This window comes from Hippoglossus hippoglossus, chromosome 21 (assembly GCF_009819705.1).
Source record: "Hippoglossus hippoglossus isolate fHipHip1 chromosome 21, fHipHip1.pri, whole genome shotgun sequence".
NCBI classification, from domain to species: domain Eukaryota; kingdom Metazoa; phylum Chordata; class Actinopteri; order Pleuronectiformes; family Pleuronectidae; genus Hippoglossus; species Hippoglossus hippoglossus.
Genome location: NC_047171.1, coordinates 2,575,977 through 2,599,853, shown reverse-complemented (window position 1 = coordinate 2,599,853; position 23,877 = coordinate 2,575,977). Strand labels below are relative to the sequence as shown.

At 45.0% G+C, this 23,877-nt stretch overlaps 1 protein-coding gene across 5 annotated transcripts in view; it reads left to right on the top strand.

The window, feature by feature from the left end:
* Window positions 1-23,877, top strand: part of LOC117754573 (ras-associated and pleckstrin homology domains-containing protein 1-like) — a 48,696-nt gene that overhangs the window by 7,093 nt on the left and 17,726 nt on the right. The window contains exons 2-9 of one of the 5 annotated variants that reach the window (XM_034573535.1): window positions 9,317-9,368; window positions 18,045-18,179; window positions 18,326-18,434; window positions 18,540-18,679; window positions 18,755-19,000; window positions 19,109-19,261; window positions 19,376-19,549; window positions 23,248-23,322. In XM_034573535.1, coding sequence (XP_034429426.1) covers window positions 18,045-18,179; window positions 18,326-18,434; window positions 18,540-18,679; window positions 18,755-19,000; window positions 19,109-19,261; window positions 19,376-19,549; window positions 23,248-23,322 — 1,032 coding nt within the window. In that variant the 5' untranslated portion in view covers window positions 9,317-9,368. Of the gene's footprint in view, window positions 1-9,297; window positions 9,369-18,044; window positions 18,180-18,325; window positions 18,435-18,539; window positions 18,680-18,754; window positions 19,016-19,108; window positions 19,262-19,375; window positions 19,550-23,247; window positions 23,323-23,877 lie in introns of those variants that run through there. The other 4 variants (XM_034573533.1, XM_034573534.1, XM_034573537.1 and 1 more) reach the window with 4 other exon arrangements.

The following is a 23,877-nucleotide window of genomic DNA, read 5'->3' as shown; positions in this document are numbered from 1 at the left end:
AGAGGTGGAGGAATCATTCAAATACTTTGCTTAAGATTCAAATTCAGGCAAACTTTATGTTTAAAAACACACAGTACATCTTCTGAGCTGCATTCTGCTCTTCATTCTTGCAGTCCATGTTGGGATATTCAAGTAATTGCCCCCTTCCCCACGTTGTTATTGCTTCATACCTTACAGATTGCAGACTGAAAAGAGAAGCATCAGACTGACGATGCATGGCCCTGCACTGTTTATACTCCAATCATGTAATGCTAACGTATCCATTGTGGATGTAATCAAGAAGTCATTAGTACCATATTAGGGCTGGGCACTGAAATCCTATCTCGTTCCTCCCAGACTGAATCACAACACAGATTTCGGTGCCTCGTTTCAATACCTGAGCCATGAACTGAAATAGTAAACAATCACCGCACGTGCCTGGTGAACATTATATTCAACTCTGATGGCAACACACTCTCTACATGACTCTGGCAGCATCGTTAGCGTACAGTTAGCGACACAAAACAACAAAATGCATTAAGCTAGATGGTCGAAAGTGAGGCTGCATTTCAAACCGACCCTAAACCATATGATGAAAACTGATTGGTTAATCTAAAGCTGTAAATCTCTGTCCCTAATCTTATTGGTTGCAAAGGTTCATGCGTTACTACACAATATGATGTCACTTATCATATGATACAATTTGATGAGGAATCATTTTCTTATCATTCTGAGCTTTACAGTCTCTTTCTTACTTGCAGAGATATCTTGTAAAACTTCAATCTCTTAATTGAACGGTGCTTGGAGGATGCTTACCTCCACTAAGGCTCATGCCAGATGTCACCATGTAAAAGTGAATTAAACAAACTTCCTGGATGTTAATCTGGATCAGCTCCAAAATGGAATGGCTTCTTTTTTTGGGGTCATGCTCCGACCCTCCACAAAATGTTAGTAGTTTTTGATTAATCCAGACAAACGAATGAAAACATCCTCGGCACAGGTAAATCGTTGATTTTACAAAATATGAATACATATTTTTGACAAACATTTAGAGAAAAGAGCCAAACAGATAATCCTCTAGTGGCATAATTACAGATGTAGCTGATGCAGTCAGCCGTTTGTCAGCCTGTTCGCTTCAACAGCAGTAAAAACCAGTCAGGCTGATTATACCCTGTGAGCTGGGCCACACGGCCTTTATTGTGTGTGTCGGTGACGTTTAAGGGAGATGGTGTTATTATAAAGTGTGTGTGTGTGTGTGAGGGTGAAACAAAGTGAGAGTGTGTTTGGGGTTTGTCGGTTTAGTCGCTCTGCGGCTTTGAAGACGTTGTGAGTCTGTGTATGTGTGGGGGCGTCCAGTGGCTCGCAGAAAGTGTTGATAGTGTAAAGCCTGTCAGTTTTCCATTGCTCAAACTAAGAGAGAAGAGTACAGGCGTTGAACCTGTGTGTGTGTGTGTGTCTGTGTGTGTGTGTGGTTGGATTATGTGTGTTAATGTTATGTCTTGGAGAACGTCTGGAACAGCTACTGTTTTTTTGTGCTGGCTCTTTCGTATGTGAAAACACACACGTGAAGCGGGTCCAGACCACAGCTACGTCCCGTACCCAGACAGCCCTGCAGTGGAGATGGAAAGTATGTGAGCTCTCGTTCTGTCTGCACACTTTCGTCTCAGCGTTTGGATGAAGTCTGATATTCTGCGGCTTTTTCTTGCACGACGACTGTGTCTGCTGCGACAGAGGTCACGGTTCAAACTGTATCTGCACCGTGGCCCCCCTGAGACGAAGACATGAGTGAACATAAAGTTTTATTTTGGGGAAACTGACTTACACAATATCGCCACAGGAGTAAGTGCGGTTGAGTTGTGACTGGGACGTCGCCAGCTCAAATCCTGCGTCTGGTTCGGAAAAATGTGTGGATGGAAAGTGAGTGGGGACTGTGCTCGCCTTCCTCAGCAACGACTGTGTAGGTGTCTCGAGGAAAACAGACGGACTTTAGCTGTTACACGTGTGTTTCTTCGTCCTGTAGTAAACTGGCCGAGCGCACACGGTCGATCGAGTGACTCCACATCCCGATACATCCACAAGCTTCTGTTGACAGAGTGCTCATTCTCTCTATAGCTGGTTTCAGATACGTAACAATTTGGGTACGGACATTTCCCAGAGTTTATCTTTCACATGTGAAGCAGCAGCAGAGAGAATGTCGAGGTCAGACTCGTTCACAGCAACAGGAAAATGTCCGCAGCATTTAGGCGAGGGGGTGGAGCCTGGGTAGAACATGAAGGAGGCAGGACGTGACCCAAAATGCCGTCAAATGTGACGTGAAATCTCTTGTTTTTCTTTACAGCACATCGACAACAGCGTCGGCCCCAAAGCTCTTGAATCACGTCGTCTTTCCAAGTTGGCGTCTTCGTCTTCCTGTTACAAATGTCATCAACTTGATTTTCTTTCCTTCTGTATCCCCACATGGGCTCTTTGGACATTCTGCAGTGTTTTGTAACTCAGGGAAAAGTTCTGTAAAATGTCATTTGACTCGGACATTTGCCTCCTCAACTACAGACCAAGCTGCAGCACTAAGCAAAACACTGATTCACAAATCGCTCCCAGTGAGTTTGACGTAGAAATTCAAGTTGCTTTGGACAAAAACACGTCTCTAATATAACGGACCATAAATCTCTGTTGTGCAAGCTGTGATGTGCTTTTACCAGACGGGCCCATCAGCAGCTGGTTTAGTCAGATAAGCCTTCGATGAATCCAAATTCCTGCCAGGACAGATGAGGAGCGAAGTGTTGCACGTGTTGTAAATGTCATCGTACACAAATAGACTGATTGCATTGGTGTGTGAAAGGCGTTCTCCACGTTTCTCAGGTGTGTCGGGTTGGTTTAAGTCTCCATGACGCTGAGGTGAATCCGGGCCTGGGGACGGGGACTTGTTAGAACTGGAGCCGGTCTGAGGGTTTTCAGCTGAGTCAGGTTCAGGTGCTCGTTCTCTGCTCTGTCATTAAACGATTAAACCAGTGTGTCTGAGCAGGTTCTGTCTCATCATGGCAATATGTCTATATCCGTCTGAACGGCTTGTGAAAGGGGATAAAAAGTGGACATGAATGCGTGCAGAGCAGAATCCAGTGATGTGCATGAGCAACACACCCACTTTAATTTGTTCACTTTTTCCCTGTTGCCCTCCCTTGTTGAGAAGGTTGTCGTAGGTTCCTGCCGCAGATGTTGTTCCTGGCAGGAGCCGCTTCAACCGAGGACGGACAGAAGTGGAAAGTTTTACCTTGTGAGGCTTTCAGCTCGGGTGCCACTGTGTGTGCAGGAGGAAAACCGCTCTCACACCGCCGTCATGTGACACGAGCTAAAAATGGTGTGTTTGGAGGTTGTTGTTTTTGTTTTTTTTGGTGTCCAACCCTAGAATTTGTGAATCGGTGCATGTTCCAGTCGACTGCCTTCACGAGAGTGTGACGTGTTTTCCAAGGGAACTAATGAGCATGTGAAAGACGTGCTGGTGGGAGGATTTTGTTATGTTTGTACAGTCACTCAGTATTTTATCTGGAGGAGTTGATTGTGTGAACGGAAATGTCCGAGTGAGACGCAAACTACAGACTTAATCCTCCTGACCTCCTGGTTTAAACTCTGTAGAAATGTGGGTTAGAAGTCGATGTGTGAACATAGCAGGGGATTCCTAGCTGGATTCACCGTGAGCGAGTGGGGGGGGTTGATGACGCCTATTTTCTCAGCCTACTGCAGTTCACAGCAAGATGGACAGTGACAATGATCTTTTCAACGCAAATTCAGTATCTGTCTATTTGCAACACTTCCTGTTCCTTCCGTTTCTGTTGACTGGTCCTGGTATTTAGTTGAGTACATCGACCTACTTTTATTCAAGGAAATACAGTGGATACTCCAGAAACCTGCAGCTGACACGCTCCCTGTGTGAACCACAGATCAGCGACGCGGCCGTCACGCCCTGCACACGCTCCCAGTGAGGCCCAGGCGCTGATCAGCTGTTTTCACACATGAAATTGTGGGAAATTGTGTCACTCTCCATAGTTTTATCAGTCTTTCAGATACGAAGAATGCAGCTGATGTTCTCTGACCTGATACAGTTTCACAATGAACCAAAGTTCTCACACTGAAATACAGAAATTTACAACGGACACGTCTATAAAGTCCGACTGGTTGAAAACAACATCATTTGGTATTTCACACAGAAATGACGACTGTGTTTATTTAGAGCAGGGAAGTGAGATCTGACCACAAGCTGCGGACACGTGGAGACGCTTTCTAACGTCTGTCGTGCTCAGAGGAGTCCACCTGTGATCGGATCACTGCAGGTGCAGGTTAACACCGGGTGTGAACCGGGCCACTGTCACTAACACGCCAGTAACCAAAGGTTTCTCCGTGTACGTCAGTTTGAGTTTTTGTGGGTCGATCAGATCCACAGCGTCCCGCTTCGCCTTCGGTGCTCTTGTGTGCAGTGAAGACCCGGATGCTGTCCAACTGTCCTCGTCTTTCCTGCTCTTCGTCCTCCTCTTCCTCCTGTTAGCAGTATTTCAACCCAGTCGCTCAGTGTCCTTGTTCTGAGTGTGTGTGTGTGTCTGTGTGTGTGAGCAGTAAGGCAGGGTGCTGTGATTCTTCCTGACAGATCTGCAGTGCGACCGACTCCACTGCAGCAGCACTCGACCTGCGTGCGCTTGCAGGAGTGTGCATGTGTGCGTGCGCCTCCTTCAATGCTGGTGTTCTGATTGGTGATTATGAGGAAACCTCTTAACACCACACGTCTTGGTCTGGAAGGGTTTTGGGTTTTGCTGCGTTCTCACTTAAAGACTCTGCAGGAAAACGTGTTCACGATCAGCAGCCGTCAGGTTTCAGAGCAGATTCTCACTGAGGTGGTGATAACATAGTATTTTCTGGATTTATGCTCTAGACCGGCAGAAAGTGATTAAGGAAAAAAGAAATAAATTCATAGAGCCCGACTAAGCAATCAAAAAACCCTGAAGATATACATTTTTTTGAATGTAGACAGTACAGGTGGGCGATATGACTTCAAATCAATATTTCAAACATTTACCGTGATTTCGTTAAATGAACAATTATTTAACATATAGAATGAACGTAGCAGAAACCCGACAGTTCATGAATTCTCAACATCAACATCGGCAGCTACAAAATCAAACATATAAAACTCTGCATGTCCTCGAGCTCAGGGAGCAGCGAATACAAAATCTGAATTTATTGTCGTTGTTAAGTCATTTGAATCACAACACTGTGGTTCAGGTCTTTTTTTTTTTTATTCTATTTTCCCTGCCCTCCAGTGCTGGCAGCTTGTGGCCCATCTGAATAAAAGAAAGAAAAAAGCCGGCTGCAGATTTAACCCGAGGGCGGAGTCAGAGGACGCATGCAGTAATGTGACCTGACGGCCGGCCTTGTCTCGGCTGGATCGTGGGTTTGTGTGTTGAGCTGGTTACCAGGCAGACCAGAAGATGCATTTATGTCTTGCAGCTCAGCAGCAGAGTCCGACAGAGGTGAGGGTTTGAATCCCGCTGGAAAAACATCTGCCATCTTGCATTACGCTGAAGTATCTTCAAGCAGTTTACGGCCCTGAAAATAAACTGTGGAGTAAATGGCAGTAAATCCAAAACGTCAACCTGTCTGTGTCCTTCAGCTGCTGCAGACTAAACTGTCAAGGGACAAGCTGCTTTAAATGGGTGCCATGGGGGGGGGGGGGGGGGGGGCTGTCTCTGTGACATAATGCATTTCCTAAACAGTTAACCTAATTCCAACAGTGACATTAACACCAAGACTTAATCTTCAAACGGTTCGTTAAGAGAACCAGCTGAAATGTCCTCACTACAATAGTTTAAAACTGACACACACACACGCACACACACACACACACATCCTCCTCCAGGCTGAAGTGACCTCATATTTCCAGTTACGTGATGTTCAGGGAACAGTCGAGCACCAGACTACAGAGTGGCCAGTTCAAACTTACACTTACAGATGTGGTGTGAATATTTAAGAATGTTTTTCAACTAAAGGATCAAGTTGGACACGCGTGAACAAAGATGGACGACACGTCTCCACCTCCTCCAGTTGTACAAAAATGAAGCTAAATTATCTTGGGTACATTCGGGTGTCGCCATCTTGAGCTGTTGACGTCATCCTGGGTCTGTGGAGATCTGGTGATATCATCAGGCTCCTTCAGGTTCAGGTGTGGACCACATGAAATAAACAGATTCAGAGATTTACAATTAATGCAATGTATTTATTTACAAAGCTACCGGAGCATTTAAAAGGTGTTATGATGTTACAGGAGGTAACCAGAAGGCCGGGAGTTCGATCCCCAGCTCCTGAACCCCAAACTACCACCGGACATCTGCACCAGCAGTGTGTCAGTGATGTGTAATAGAAAGAGTTGTGCTGAATGTTTGTGTGAATACGAGCTGTAAAGTGCTAAAAGCTCAATATAAATACATTTAACATTTTAGATGCAGTTTACTACAGAGTTTTGAAGCGTTTGCCTCCTTTTCCTGTGCTGAAGCTTTACGCTCCTTTATTTCCACTGTCAGTTTATCTGCCAATTATATTTTTAAAGTATGAAAAAAGGGACAATTCAATCTGAAATCAAATCTAAATACACTGAGACATGAGTGGAGCTGAATGTCCTCTGCATGTCTGTGTGTACCTCAGGATTGTTTTTCAGAATTATTAAGAACTACACTCGAAGTGAAGTAACAATACCCTCATTGTTCCAATTAAATGTTTCCCTGTTTGCAACTTATTCTGGTCATTTATTGTGGAAACTGTAATCATGACATTATCGACGCCATCAGCTGCCCAGCCCCTTAAAATCTGATTTCCAAAGCTCGTTATGAGTGAAATAATCGAGAGGTAAAGCCATTGTTTCCAGTTTGAGGACTTGGTTTTAAAGCCGGTGTGTTGGCGGGCTGCCTGGTTTCATAATAGCCTTTAATGCCTGTTAGGCAACGCAGGAGTCATCAATTTGTTGGGAGGGAGAAACAGAGCTTAAAGCATTACACAACCTCCAAACATATTAATATTCACCAGGCGAAACACCCCGGAGCTCAGATTCAACTTTACAAGATAAGAAAACTTTTCAAAACCAGGTTATATATAAGAAATGTTAAAAATAGGAGCCAAATGAACATGTGAAACTCATCTGAGGACATTCACCACGAGAGGTTCGCTGCCTCAGCAGTAAACAGATCAGAGCTGCAATAATTAGTCGCTTTAAATTCATCGACGATTTGAGCTTAAAATCCTTAAAGTTCTCAGGTTACAGCTTCTTCAAAATGAGGATTGTCTGTTACTTTCTGTTCTTTTTTGAATGATTGTAAAGTTGATCCTGTCTGTGTTGGTTTCACTGTGTGAAAAACAAGACAAGACACTGGACCAGAGCCAATGATCGATCATTTAATCTGAAATGAAAATGCTTGGCAGATCGATCGATAATGGAAATAAAACTGATCCACCAGGATTAAGAAGAACAAATCAAAACTTGAACCGACACAAGCTGCATTTAACATCAGTCTGAACTGATGTTTATCATATTTATGAACCATGTTTCCAAATTAATGCAAGTTATGATTTTGGGCCGACTAAAAGGATTCCTGTTATATCCTCATTAAGCTTTAGGAACTTATTGCTCATCCATGTGTTTATTGCTGAAAGACATTTAGTCTTAGCATGTACAGTGAGAATAATAAAGGTCCAAGGCCGCTACCCTGTGGAACCCCCAAAACGTCTGTTTGTCAGACACGTGATCTCCAACGCTGACATAGAACTTCCTCTCGTTAAAGTACGTTTCGAACCAGGACAATAACCGACTTCTCAAGACCATTGATAAGTTTGTTGTGGTCAATCGTGTCAATATCAACGCTCAGGTCCTGGAGGATTAGGAACGAATCCTTGATTTCATCAGAGTTTAGTGTGAGGTCACTGATTAGTGTACAAAGAGATTATGATTGATTCATAATTGAAGACATTCAGCAAACCAGTCCTGAGTGTTCACACTGGGCAGGCGCTCAAACATGAGCTGTTGTGAAACTGTTATTGGCAAATTCTTCTCAATACTTCTCCTGTTGCCACACAGCGACATGAGGAACCACTTTAAATAACACATCGGTTTTTAATTCCTGGACAGAGATGGAACTGTTAAGTTGTGTAAATGAAATACAGCAGAACAGAAAGAGGGGCAGTTTTTTTCTGCTGTTGTCAGCTTGTTGCACTGAAGTTCCTCCATTCATCCATCCATCCCTCCATCAATCCATCAATCCATCCCTCCATCTATCTAATCATCCATCCATCTATTTGTCATAGCATGTTCTGTTATTCTTTGTAAGCATCAGATAAGCTACTGGGGGTCTATAGATTTCTTTTGGGATCAATAAAGTGTTGATTGATTGATTGATTGACAGTAAACGTCAGTGGCTCAGTGGCTTCAGCTCCATCAGGCTTCTACCTGTTACAGTTACAGTTAATGTGTAAAATAATGCAGGTTCCAGATGTTGGTTTGTCACTGGATGGTTGCTGGTTTGAATCCCCAGAGTCCCGCAGACGCTCCGATGTACACATGAGCAGAGAACTGTGTGTGTGTGTGTGTCTCAACAACAGCGTTCTTGTTGTTTCAGCCAACAGTTACTGATCATATGAGAGCTGCTAATGATCTTATGCAAGCTGGGATTGGAGCGCGTGTGTGTGTGTGTTTGTGGATAAAGTGTAACGTTCCTCTGTGCATGTGATGCGTTGACATTTTTGTGCGTTCGCGCTGCATGATAAGCCTGTGGAAGGAGGACACACACACACACACACGCACACACGCCCACACATCCATGTGACAGATCAAGTCGACGTTTCACTCGGACTCACACATTTTAACGGTCACACAAACACACACACACACTTTCTTCAGCATATTGGGCAAGAGGGAGAGCGGGTGACCACAGCAGTGTATTTAGATGCTGTGGCCTGTCAGTTATTTTTAGGTGGCTCACGTCCAGCCTGCACAGCATGACGGAAACACACACTAGTGCCACCTGCTGACTGTGCAGTTGGTGTGTAGGCAGCTGCCAGGCGTGTGTGTGTGTGTGTGTGTGTTGGGAGTTTCTGGAAGATGTATTTTATCACACTGGACCGAGCGAGGCACAGTTTCCTCCTCATCTCTGGATACCAACAATCACTGAATGTTTAACAGTCAGAGACTCTGTGTGGGTTCTACATTCTGTCGTCAGGCAGGAGGAGCACGACTCTGCTTCTCCCGTCGTCCACAGGAAACACGATCTCACGTATGATAACACAGTTTCTCCCGTGTGTGTCTCTGCAGGGGGATTGAACTCTGTGCTGTGTTGGAGCTGGACTGAGTTAACAGACCAAAGGTAAACAACATTAATTTCATATCACACCGTCACATGTGGGAGGTTCCGTTCTGGGAAGGGTTGGATTTTCCATCGGTCGAAAAACTCACCAACACCTACTAACATCTGGCTATTGTATCTGCAAAGGGAATGGACCCAATCACTCTGGGGTCAAATTACTCTTTATTTAAAATTTTAAAGCCTTGCCAATGTACAAGTCAGTGCAAGGAATGCATCCAAGGTACGATTTGTAATTCAGCATCTCATCTCCCTGAAGTATCTTATCTCATCAGTACGGTTTTGCTCACAAATGTCACAGATAATAGGTCAGTAGGGACGTCAGAGCTAGATTTCAACTTTAATTTCCACAGTCATATTCACTATATGGACAGAAAGTGTGTGGACGATGTTCCAAAAGGGTGGTGGCGACCGTCTCCTGTTGCAACATGACAACGCTCCTTTGCACAAAGCCAGAATCCATAAAGAAATAGTTTCAGTTTGGTGCACGACAAGTTAACGGAACCTGCATCTCAGCCTCATCTTACACCTTCGCCCTCATCGCCCACCGTCGACGGCCAAACTCACAAACGCCTCCGTGGCAGAATCTGGTGGAAAAACCTTCCCGGAGAAGAGGAGGCTGTTACAGGAGCAGATTAACGTGGTTATGGAACGAGATGCTCGACAATTACACAAAGTACGGGCATAATGCTCTAACATCAGATTGCATTGGATAGAATTAATCCCGTTGTTACGTCTGGTGTCGCTACTGTTACCACTACACCCTCGGTTAGCGCTGCCCGTACTCCCAGAGCCTTTCTCCGGCTTCCTGTGTCTGTTCTTGGCTGTAATCTTATTTGAACTGGTCTCTGGCGTCTGGAAACGTTACTGCTGACATCTGGTTCAGACATATTGTGAAAGATTTGTTTTTATCCCTTGTACCCAAAGTAAAGCATGTTATATTTTTTCTCTTAGCATGCTGCAACTCACTTATTCACTCTCTGTGTTTAGAAATGTACGCTGAGGTTTCCAAAATAAATATTTTTGTAGAGACTCCACATTTACCCCCAGTTTATTCCACGTTGATCAGATATCACGGACGATTAATCGCTGGTGGCCTCTTGCAGGCTTCTGTGTTCTTTACGCTTGTGTTCCATCCTCACCGAGCTGTGTGGAAAACTAGATGTCTCTGCGGTAAGAGGCTCCGACATCGAGCCAAATCTACGGTGTTCAAATCTGTGGTCGGCGCAAACTAATATCTGGATACTTGAGACAGAAGTCATGTGATCTTCACCTGCAGGAGACGGAAAATGTCACCGTGACTTTTGTGCGTTGGAATTTAAAACGTCTTTTTCCTTATGAGTTAAGCTCCTTGGCTGTCTCATGAAAACAAAAACTGATTTTCATTAATAAGAGCCAGACTAAGTTATCATTGGCGATATGAGCCTTTCACAGACATATTGGTATTTGCGTCTGTTTGCAGATATAAAAACAAATTTAAGCTATTTATCATTATTATAAATTTTTGGGGATGTTTACAATGATCAACACTGTGTTTACAAAGATGTTTAAAATGCAGAAAATATCTAATTTATTTTACATTATTAAAAACAGTTAATAAAAACTCTTTCTTTTTATAGTTATTTATAAAATTACAAATCTTTGTCATAAGGGTTTGATAACGACATCTTAGGGACTATATTTAGTGACTACGCACAAAAATATATATATATATAAGAATAGTTCCAACTTGTGTTTTACTGTAAGAGGGAGTAATCACACATTTTTTAAAACAGAGTTCTATAAGAGAGTTTGTTCAGAAACTTGTGTTTTGTGGGAAGTTGTCCTCTTATATATTATTCAGCTGCACACACACACACACACACACACACACACACACACACACACACACACACACACACACACACACAGACACACACACACACACACACACACACACAGCTGCACATGCTGCACTGATGTGATCATATCAAAGTAGTGTGTGTGTGTGTGTGTGTGTGTGTGTGTGTGTGTGTGTGTGTGTGTGTGTGTGTGTGTGTGTGTGTGTGTGTGTGTGTGTGTGTGTGTGTGTGTGTGTGTGTGTGTGTGTGTGTGTGTGTGTGTGTGTGTGTGTGTGTGTGTGTGTGTGTGTGTGTGTGTGTGTGTGTGTGTGTGTGTGTGTATAAATACAGGTACTATAAATACAGTGTGTGGTTGTGGGCAGTTGTGAAGGAGTGGCTCGTGTTTCTATGTTTATTATAACGGAGCTGTTTGGGTTTGGCAACGTATATAAAGGTAAATATATATATAGAGTGACGTCTAATCATTATAAAATGTCATGTGATTGAGGCTGAGCATGTTGGTGGAGCGGTCGCACGCTGCACATGTCCACATGTATGTAAGTCCCTCTGTTCCAGAGCAAGGACGGCGGCTCCTTCTGAAGTCCGACCTGTCCCAGGATCCATTGCGCTCATGAAGCTAACACGCTATCTCTCTGGGTGGCTGAGCTGCCGCCGCTCAAAGCAGCTAACGATGCAGCGGTAAGAGCGAGACAAGCTGGCGACGCAAATAGGAAACCGTGTCATTTTTGTTGGGCCTTTGCTGTCTGGCTGCTTCCTTTGTGGTCTGTGTACGACGTGTTCTCCTTCTCCTGAGTTGGGACACAGCTTTAGGATAGTGTTCAGGGGGGGGGGGGAGGTTCTCCATCCATCCATTGTCTTGGGTAGTGGAGGTGGACGGACATGTTGGGTTTCCCAGACGTCCCTCTCCTAGTCACGCTGTCCAGCTCTTCATGGGGGATCGATACAGAGTCGTTCCCAGGCCAGATGTGTTCTGGGTCTACCTCTGGGTCTCCTCCCAGTTTGGCGTGCCAGGTAAACCACCAACGGAAGGCACCCTCAAACTACCTCAACTACTACACCTTTGAGCGGACAGCAGTTTGACTCCGAGCCCGAGCTCCCTCCGGATGCCGGCCTGTATCCACACCCTTGTTTTCCCGATCACCCAGAGCTCGTAGATGAGGGTCTAGGACACAGAGCGGCCGGTTAATCGAAGGCCGCAGCGACCCGCCTGTCCATCTCCTGCTCCATCTTCCCCTCCCTCCTGAACAAGACCCTGAGATATTAAAACTCTCCCAGGTTCTGAGAATAGCAAAGCTGTGCCTCCACTTTGCCACCGTCACGTACAGCTCGCTGCCCCACATGCATCATCACCTCAGCGTCCAGACTCCATGTGAACGGGGGGGGAATGCTTTGACGCTGCCATGACGCCTCCGTGTCTTTTTAATACGTCCGTGGTAAATCCATTCAGTTACAGTTGAATCGACTTCCTGGTGCTGTTGTTTGTTAGGTTTGAGGCAAAAATAGACCTCGTTTGTTCTTTCCCTAAATCTGGAGCACTCAAGTGTGTGTGCGTGTGTGTGTGTGTGTGTGTGTGTGTGTGTGTGTGTGTGTGTGTGTGTGTGTGTGTGTGTGTGTGTGTGTGTGTGTGTGTGTGTCTGTGTGTGTGTGTCAGGTTACATGGCGGCAGCTGAGCCCCCCAGGGATCCAGCCGTGGGGCTCAAGAGCACAACTCTGACACAATGACATGTAATTTGGGCAACATCACATCACATCACATGTATTCATATATACAATGTTGTTTTTATCCCCCTGCTCTTAAACAGACAGACGTCCCTGTGATGCTGAGATCTAATGAGTTCAAAGTACACTACCTGTGTGTGTGTGTGTGTGTGTGTGTGTGTGTGTGTGTGTGTGTGTGTGTGTGTACACTACATTTAAGTATAATGCAGCTGAGGAGGGTGAAATAAAAGCCCCACTCACTCTGCCTCCATCCCCCACCCCCCCACTCGTCCTCTGCGTTAATGCCCCTTCCTTGAATTGAGAGACGGAGGCAGATGTCGATACGAGGCAGGGAAGCGAGGAGGAAATGATGTAATCCCTCCTGCAGGTCTCAGGGGAAGTGATATCATTGTTGCTGGATCAGCAGGCGGCTCCTCGCTCGTCTTCTGCTTCCTCCCCGTTTGATACCAGCGCAAACATTTCTGATCAGAGCCACGGAAATTACGCCTCCGTCATGAATTACCTCCAGAATAAAGAACCTGTGTGCGTATGGTCCAAGTGGTCGTTGTTGTGAGAATAATGAGTTTGAAGGTTGTGTGTTCCTGTGATTTGTTGTTGGATCAGTTCGGACCTGGAACATCCTGAAGGTTTTCCAGAGAGACGGAGATAACACGCGTGTGTCCTGAATGAAAGAGCCAAGAGTTTTACTCACACACACACACACACACACACACACACACACACACACACACACCATTTTATTATGTTCAAACATGTGTAGTATGTTGAGGCCAAATCGTTGCTTATTCCATTTACTGTGTTCAGCTGTGATTTAATTCACAGAAGATAAAATAACAAAATGTAGAATTCAGACAAATTCTAGAAGTTTGGTAAAGTTTTTGCATGATCAGTCCTTTATAGTGTGCGTGTGTGTGTGTGTGTGTGTGTGTGTGTGTGTGTGTGTGTGTGTGTGTGTGTGTGTATGTGTGTGTGTGTGTGTAAAAGAAACGTCTCAACGTCTGGATTCACTCGTTTTCTGTAGATGTGATTTATAGGTTCTCATTACAAAAAAACCAACAAGCTAAATATACCATCAACTCTGTGTGTGTTTGTGTGAGTGTGTGTGTGGGGGGGTGTCAGTGTGTGAGTGTGTGTGAGTGTGTGTGTGTGTGAGAGTGTGTGTGTGTGTGTGTGTGTGTGTGTGTGTGTGTGTGTGTGTGTGTGATCCTGATATAGAGCCGTGGGAACAGGCCTCATTCACTTCACTCAAAGGGACTTAAAGCCTTTTCTTTTGGTGTTGATGTTGTTGCAGACCATTGAGGCTCTTGTGTTGCATTGTGGGAAGGTACTACAGATGCCATGTGTTGCTCAAGGGCACTTAAGCAGTAGATGTGATTCTCCATCATCATCATCATCATCATCTTGTTCTTCCTCTTGTCTCCTCTCCTCTTGCCCACTTTCGTCTCCTTTCCTTTCTCATCTTCTCTCCACTTGTCTCCTCCTCCCTCCCTCGAGAGATTTATGTCCCAGTTTGACACATGGAACCAGGGTAGTCCTCGTGTTTCTCCCTAAAAATATCCGCAGTGTAACACTGTCCATGCGTCGGTCCCGTCGCCTCCCTGCCGGACAACAGCTGCCTTCACCTCCATATTTAACTCCTCGTGAAGGGTCGGAGGTCAGCGCTCTGAGGCTCAGGCCACTTCCTGTCCTGGAGTGTTTGACAGATCGTCACAGGACAAACTGTTCACCCGCTGAAAGCTTGTTTAGTATCAAACCGTTTGAGTGATACGATCTGTAAGCAGTCGGTCGTTGGGCTAAACAAACCCAAGAAACCGCAGTAATAAATTTTAGTTTTTACCGTCTCGCTCCTTCTGATTAAAGAAGAGGAGCAACACAGTAAAGGACGGGAGTGAGGAGAACAAGGACAGGAGGGAACAAATGAAGGAACGGAGGAAGAGGTGGAAACAGTAATAGACGGAGAAATTAAGGGAGAGAACAAACTGAGGAGAAGAAGGAGGAATGAAGGATGGGAGGATGATTGCATGGTTTCATCCTGAGAGACAGGAGGAGTGTGGCTGCAGCAGCAGAGTAATTACTGTTTACTTTGGATGCACACACACGCTCAGCACTAACAGCGCGTCGCTACGACTTGCTGCCTCAGCTCCGACAGAGAACAGAGCTCGACCGAGTGCAGTTTATGCGACTCGCTCTTTCTGGGGGTGAGTTCAATCTGACACTCGAGTCAGGAATCTGGAGCAGAGCAGCAGGAAGTTCAACAGAGACGACCAGATTCATGTGATTCTTGTTTTACCTCCTCTAGAGACGATGTTTTCTCCCCCTTCTGTTTGTGTGTTTGTTGTTTGTCAGCAAACTAAAAACTGATTTCCACATAACTGGAAAGATGTGGGTCACGGAAGAATCCATTAAAATCTGGTTTTGATCTGGCTCATGGGGGGAAACAAGGATTTATTTTTTTAGATAATGTGTTTTTTGACATTTTCACCAATTTCCCAAAGAATAATTTATGGATCTTGACGAAAAACAAATCATCATCAATGTTGTTTCCGAACCAGTGTTTCCATGGATACAAGACGATGAGATGTGAAGATACTTTCAACAACATTATCACGTTATAACATTTCCAAAAAAAACAGGGACTGACTCTTTGCTGAAGTATCTTGTCCGTATTCAAAGCAATAAACTTAAATGTTTATGATATGACAGTAAACTGCAAAATTCCAGGCAGTGAAAATCAAAATTATTCACCAAAATATCAGAAAACGGGTTGAGGCGATCATCACACTTACTTATCGGACCAATTATTCAGACGTGCAGCTAAAAGATTCTACTCATAAAATGACCTCAAGACGAGGCCTTGACCTTGAGCAGAGAATTCAGAATTCAGTTTTATCCCTTTCTGTGGTTGGAGGCAGATTTTAAAAGGTTGAATCACCCGTGTGTGTTTTTTTTCCTCCGAAGCTCAGACTCAACGTGAAGTGAATTTTCTCCTCGGTCGTTTGCGCCCGCGAGGAAAAAAGGTTCATTTGTTGGCCTCCGTGGAACCTTCGCTGTGTGGAAGCAGCAGATTGTTGTTGGAGAGCGCAGCTGTGAGAGTTTTCACAACGGTCCTCTAGTCCCTCAGCAGTCTCCAAACCACACACACACACACACACACACACACACACACACACACACATACACACACACACACACACACGTGCCCTAGCCTCCAGTCTAAATGACAGACCTTCTTAACCACAGGGATCTAATTGTAGCTCCTCAGCGTGTGTGTGTGTGTCTGTGTGTGTGTCTGTGTGTGTGTGGTGTGTGGGTGTGTGACATTCTGCTCTCTAATCTTGTGTGTGCGTGTGTTAGTGTGTGTGTGTTGGTTGACTGTCTCTTCCCATTGAGGGACAGGGGGGGGCGACAACAAAACTGCTACCCAGGAATAGCACACTGAGCCCTGGGTGATACTTTGGGGTCGGCCGGGTGGAGATGTGGAGGAGGGAGGAGGGAGAAGAGGAGGTTTGCTCTGCCGCCTTATGGAGGAAACTCATTTCACCTGTTTGGTCTCTACACAAAGATTATCAGCGTACAGGAGAGGGTCCAGGACGACGGGGTCACGACCTTCAGGGATGGGCACTGGGGGCTGGGGGAAATAGAAGTTGGGCAGAAGGTGTGTGGACACCATCGTAGACTGAGATATGTTAAAAAGAAAAAGAAGGAAAAACAAGAAATTAAAAACAAGTGTAATAGATGATGAAGATGATGAGAAACCTTCCCAATACCTATTCCAATACCTGGACTTTGTCTTATATAACTTATATAATTTATATGTACTGGTATTATAGACTAGAAACAGAGTATTAATTTCCGATAAATCATTTGAATCTAAATCTGTGGAGTAAACATTTGCTTCTGGTTTTCAACGCAGAAGAATTCAACAGCTGCTGCGCATCTTTGTCTCTGAACTGTATTCCAGTGTAAACATCCATATATTTTCATGACACTGTGTGAGAGAGTGTGTGTGTGTGTGTGTGTGTGTGTGTGTGTGTGTGTGTGTGTGTGTGTGTGTGTGTGTGTGTGTGTGTGTGTGTGTGTGTGTCATTAATCACAGGACCCCCCCCCTTCAGATACAGTATGTGTTGACTCGTTCTCACACACTCGTATCGGCGTACAGGTTCTCTGTAAATTTCTTGCCATTTTTATATTTTGTATATTTATGTTTATTATAATAACTTTAACAGCACAAAGCAGACACAGGAAAGTCGGGGGCGATTGGAAAAATGCATAAACAATAAACCAAAGTAATATAGAACAGATAAGAAAAAATACAGAAGAAATAAAATAAAAGCAGACAAATAAAAAGAATAGAAACAATTACAAAATAATCACATGAAGGAATTTTGGTATCCAAACTATTTGGAGCCATCCACTGGTGAATTAAGAATATTGCTGGTAACATAGTATAACGATGTATATATTCTTTAACTCTGGAACAAAGCATTTCATGGGAGGATGAACTCACCGACCAAACTTTTTTGACATGAGAGACTAAAAGTTCCCTCTTGTCTCTTCTTTGCTCGTCTTTTCGTCCGTGTCTCTTCTGAAAAATCTTCTTTTAAAAGTATTTATAACGTCTGAAACCCGACGGCGATGAGCAGCATGTGGTAACAGGAGGTCAAGACGTTTCCTGTTTACTTTATTAAATACAGCTGGACTCCGTCTGTGTAAATGTTCATTTTTCTGATTCCGTCTCATTCCAACTGTCTCCAGCTGTGCTCTGTCACAAACAAGCTTTTATTGACAGCTTTGAATTTTTATTACAGCTTTGAAATTTGTCTTCATAAATAATTTAACAGGCTTTTTTTTTTAATAAGTGGATTTCCGCTGCTCAAACGTTTTTCAGACTAAATTCCCAGCGTTGAACTGTGACCTTTGACCCTTATCTTGCTTTCATGGTGACCCAGGAGCTGCAGCGCCCTCTGCTGTTCACTTCAGAGACAGAAATGCTATAGAACGTGTAGTGCACCCAGTTGCCCACTAGATGACGCTGAGAGATCACGCTCTTCTCATGCAGCTGCAGGAGAATTAACCAGTTTCTCTTCCTCCTTTTTCTTTTCTATTCTTTCTCCTCCAGATGGAGCAGTTGTCAGACGAGGAGGTGGACGTGAGGGAGGAAGAGGAGGAGGAAGAGGAGGACAGCGATAAGGAGGACCAGGACCTGGACAAGATGTTTGGAGCCTGGTTGGGGGAGCTGGACAAACTCACACAGGTACGAGTAGACACACACACACACACACACACACACACACACACACACACACACACACACACACACACACAAGACGTTATAGTGATGTCATAATAAATGCAGAGCTGCAGTTTTCATGTTTCTCATTTTCTCTTTGTCGAATCCAGAGTCTGGACGACGGCCGCCCGGAGCGACCTCCTCAGCAGAAGGCTCCACTCCGACAGGAAACCAACATGGCCAACTTCTCCTACAGGTTCTCCATCTACAACATCAATGGTGAGACACACACACACTCAAAGACACACATTTATAAACACACACTTTAACCTCGCTCCTTTTTGACCAGCTTGTCTCATGTCCCTGATGTGTCTCCGTCTTCAGAGGCGTTGAATCAGGGCGAGAACGTGGACCTGGACGCTCTCATGGCGGATCTCTGCTCCATCGAACAGGAACTGACCACCGTCAACGCAAAACCTAACAGCGCCGGCAGCATGGCTCGCCTGGGCCTGACCGACACCAAGGTACACACACAACCACCTTGTTATGTGTCAGCAAATATTTAGTTTTTTTCTAAAGCTTTGATTTATATTCTCCAGGTCCGACAGAAGCCTCCAGCAGGGCGCAGTGGCAGGCAGCAGCCAGCAGGGAGCGGCAGTGGCGGTGGCGGTAGCAGTAGTAACAGCGTTAGCGGCGGCGGCGGCAGCAGCAGCGGAGCGAGCAGCAGCAGCAGCAGCACCAGGGCGTCACCTGCCGGAACCATCAGAGCTCCCACTGGGCAGCATGGGAGACCGGCGCTGGCCTCGAACTTCAGTCTGGACGACATCACGGCTCAGCTGGAGAAGGTGCGTGAGAGCGCGGTAATTTATTATTTTTTATTTGGTAAAATGTCAAAGAAGCCTAAGAAGATATTCCACAGTTATTAAATTGTGCTGTTTGGGTTTTTTCCTCAGGCGTCCCTCAGCATGGACGATGCCGCCCGTCAAACCTCGTCCCACTCTCTCAGCTCCGCCTCCACCTACACGTCGGCCACGATGCGGCGGCCCGGGTCGACTCAGCGCCAGCATCGACGCACGGGATCCGTCGGCACCGTCAGTGAACACGAGGTAAAGTGATTGTAACTTCATTGTTGAGACCCTTGATTTGTGGAACCTCTTGGATTTGGACTTTTCGTTTTTTTTAAATCCAACCTTTTCTGTTTGGACCTCTTCTCTCTCCAGGCGCGTTCGATCGTCCACTCCTCCCGCTCCTCCGTCACCTCGGCCTCTGGCGTTTCTGTAAACTCCGCCTCCTCCATGGACTCTCTGGACAGCGTCCTGCGCTCCAGCGAATCGGACGGTCAGCAGCCGTCGGTTCAAGCCGAAGTGGCCGGTCCGGGTCATCACGTCACAGAGGTACGAGGCCGCTTCCTGTGAACAGAACTGAAGTTGTCGTTAAACACTTAAAACCTAATTCGCCGACAGGAACAGGAAGAACTAACGACGTGTGTCTGCTAACGCTGACCTGAGTGCTGCCGTCATCACAACACACATCAATGCTAATTTCATTTACAGGCTTTTAGCACCTGTCCACTGACGCTGAGTCAGCGATTGTTTCCAGCAGATTATGAGGAGATTATGTGCATCAGCCGATAATTACATTTGGAAAATGGTAAATTACAAGCGTGCATAGATTCTTTAGACAGGAAGTCTCACAGGGGAAGAAGGTGAAGGATGTGCAGCGTATGTATTGGGGGGTGGATACCACAGTGTGATTGACAGCTAGTAACGTCCAATGGGTGCAGGTGTAGGTGCAGTCAGGCTCCACCCCCTGCTCCTCTAAATACGGTTTCTTCAGGTTCCTCTGCAGCAGTGGTTTGTGTTTGGATCTTTCTGCCGCCGCCGCCGGCTGCTGCTGTCGCTCTCTGCTGCTTCGGGCTGCGTCTTCGCTTCTTTCATCATCAGAACGTTTTATTTTCCTGTCCCAGAAAAGACGGAAGAGAACGAGCCTGTTTATTATCTTTCGCTGAATCACCCACGTCGTCAGATCTGGATGATTCACAGCTGAGTTTGCACAAGTGTGAACAAGGTGAAGCCGAAAAGAGCTAAAACGATTGTAAAGGTCCGTTCTTGTCCTACATTTTATGTTATATAGGGTTATTGTTTGGGTTTTTGAGCACTTATACTACAACAGCTGTTTAGTTTCTGACCCTGGTGGCTGCTGAGGGAGTTTAAACCTTGTTATGCCTCAGCAACGGCGACACACAGCTTCTGAACACGATATCTCTAGAACGCCTTGAGGGACTTTCTTTAAATTTGGTAGAAATGGTCGCTTGGACTTATAGATGAACTGATAAAATGTTGGTGCACAAAGGTTAAAGGTCAAGGTCTCTACGCGCTCACAAAGCACATAGTTTGCCTTGTGAATGCCATATCTCCTTTCATAATTGATGCAAACATTCACTTGGACTCAAGGATTAATTTACATGATTTTGGAAGCCAAAGGTCAAAGGTCAGGGTCATTGTGGCCTCACAAAATATGTTTATGTTTTTCTTAAATGTGATATCTAAAGATCATCTTAAAGGAATGTCTTCACATTTGGTGAAAATGTTCATTTAGTCACATCATAAACACCTTTTTCTTCATGTGAACACGTTATCTTAAAAACGCCTCCAGAGAATCGTGTTAAATTTCGCACAAATGTTCACTTAGACTCGTGGATTAACTGATAACTGACCATAGGTCGGTAATTTCTTGTTAGTGCCTTGCTCAACCCTAACAAAGGCAGCCAATGAGCCGCACTCCAAACACAAACCCTGTTCGGTGCATGGGAAACAGAGCTACTGCTCCAGTTCATCTGAGAGACCAGCGATGGAGAGAAAGAGAGGAGGAGTGAGAGATATTAGAATAATGAGAGGAGAGGCCACAGTGAGTCAGCAAACCCACAGTGGACGATAAAGGCATTAGGCGCAGAGGATGATGGGAACTAAAGGACGAGGACGGACAGAAGCACATAGAGCAAGAGAGAGAGGGATCAGACAGAAGCGAGGGATGAGAGGAGGAGATTGGGCTTGTAGTGTTTTCTCCCTGAGCTGCTCCCACGAGTCCGGCTCATTAGAAACTGGGACTGCTGCACTTTGAGTCTTCCTCCGATTTAGGGCAGTAAAAATAACGGCGTGTTAAGACTTTGAATTGTTCAGAGACTCAGTCGACCTGAGGAGTGAAGGAAGAACAGTTTACAGGCTGAAGGAGACGGAGCCTTGGTCGTGAGGGCGACTTCATTTTGGATCAATCTGCCAGGAGAGATGGATTATTATCATTAATAATAATAGTGATAATAATGATAGTGGAGTCTTCCCATGTGAGGCAGCATGTAGCAGCCATCCACTTGATTACTGGGACCTAAAGGGGATCAGCACACACACACACACACACACACACACACACACACACACACACACACACACACACACACACACACACACACACACACACACACACACATGATTGCTGTCAGCTTTTCCCTTTGGCCAAGATCTGACCGACAACATCCAAGTGTGTGTTTGTGTGTGTGTGTGTGTGTGTGTGTGTGTGTGTGTGTGTGTGTGTGTGTGTGTGTGTGTGTGTGTTTGACCTAAATATTATTTTTAATCTGTGGTTATCATGAAAGAACTAATGCTTTCTATAAAATGGTTTCTAGTGATTGAAGCACACACACACACACACACACACACACACACACACACACACACACACACACACACACACACACACACACTTGTACAACACTTAATAGATATTTACATTATATCTGTGAGAAACTATTAATGAAATATGTCATTTGAGGAAGCAGATTTTTTTTTTATTCCTAAATAAAAATACATTGAAAGATGTGTAAAATCAAACCGATCAGTTCCATCTGTAAAAGGTGTAAGCTCTTCCCACTCGACCTCTGTGAGCTGAGCAGGAACCTGCTGAGGATGAACCGGTGACTCACTGCTGCACGTGCACGTCTGTGGATTATCGTATGTAAAACCTCTGAGCCGCAGATCTGACCCGCGTCTGTTTGTCAGTTCACATTGTCAGTAAATATGAGTCATGTGGTTAATAATTGAGCAGATGAATAATTAATGAAGACGTGTCTGGTGCCCCGATGGCCCCGGAGTTAAAATCCTGTCTCGCTCTTCAGTCGCTCACTAGCTGCAGAGTTTCTGCTTCAGTTATTTTACCTTTATTAGAAATAAACGTTCACAGGCTCCAGGTCTCTACAGTTTGTAATCTGAAGAAAGATGCAATGAGCTGATTTAGATTGTGGGAACTAATGCGGTTAACGTAAAGAGTAAAGAATTCCTGATACCTATTTATTAGCTAAGAAAATAAACATAACTGCATTTTTTACTCTGCAAACATTAACATGTGCACAGTTGTGTCTGTAAAAAGGTCACATCAGCCGATTCTTTATTGGCCAGCCAATAAATCTGTCTGGCTCTAATAATGAGACTTCACAGGGAACATGTCTCCCCACTGGTTTTGTCTTTATTACCATAACATCATTACAGACGCTGAGCTGGAGCTTCCAGTGCAAGTTTGAAATCTGGCTTCACTTTCAGGGAGCAGTCTCGTCGTCCATCTCTATTTACAGCACAGACACACAACCCACATTTAGTGAGTGAGTTCTTGGACCAGGTGGAAACGTGTTGAGTAGTTTTTGGGTCATTCAGCTGACAAACAAACAAACAAACAGACACACAAACAGACACACAGACAGACACACAAACAGACAAACAAACAAACAGAAACACAAACAAACCTCTTTCTATATTCTGGGATAAAGACATCAAAGTGTTGGTTGATGTGTGTTAACATGTTGTTTCCTCAGCATCACTGTGATCTGTTGTTTACGTGTACGGCTCTTTACAGGTTTCAGTCCACTTTCTGCTGCTGATCTCTGCTTCACCGCACAGCTTTCTGCTAATCTGCCACATCCAATCAATCAATCAATCAATCAATCAATCAATCAATCAATCAATCAATCAATCAATCCATGCCTCCCAATCAATCAGCAGATCCATTCACTGGGACTCTCTCTCTCTCTTTCTCTGTCTCTTTAAAGCACTCCTATCTGGACAGGGAAACCTCTCTGATTCTGAGAAACATAGCAGGAAAACCTCAACACCTGCTGACCAAGGTGACTCCCGCTTCACTACCACACGCCTCCCCCCCCACGCCTCCCCCCACGCCTCCTGCATGTCAGCGTCCTGCCCCTCCCTCCCTCCCCCTCTGTGCACGCATGTTGTTTCCCTGTGGGTGATGTAGTGTCAGTCACGGCCACCGTGCATGCTCCCTCCTCTTCTTTCCACCTTCCTCCTCAGTCTGTGTCGCCCTCTCTTCCTCTGTGGTGCCATTGGAAGCTGAGTTTGTGTTGTTGGCCTCATTATGATGGTGTGAAATCCCAAAGCTTTACAGAGGCTGTAACTCCTCAGATTTCATTTCAAAACTTGTGAAAAACCAAAGTCTAACGATCAGTTTCATGATTCGGTGCAACTGCAGCCTGATTAAAATAATCAATCAGTGTTTGCCCGGAAATCAAACGTCTGCCTGCAGGCGGAAATCCACCGGAACCATCAGATACATGTTTAATCTCACTGCTAATGACTGAACATGTCCTGAAATCAAAGTTCACACAGAAACAGATCATTACTCTGATTAAAAACCAACAGCAACATTTGAAAAGAGCAGAGAA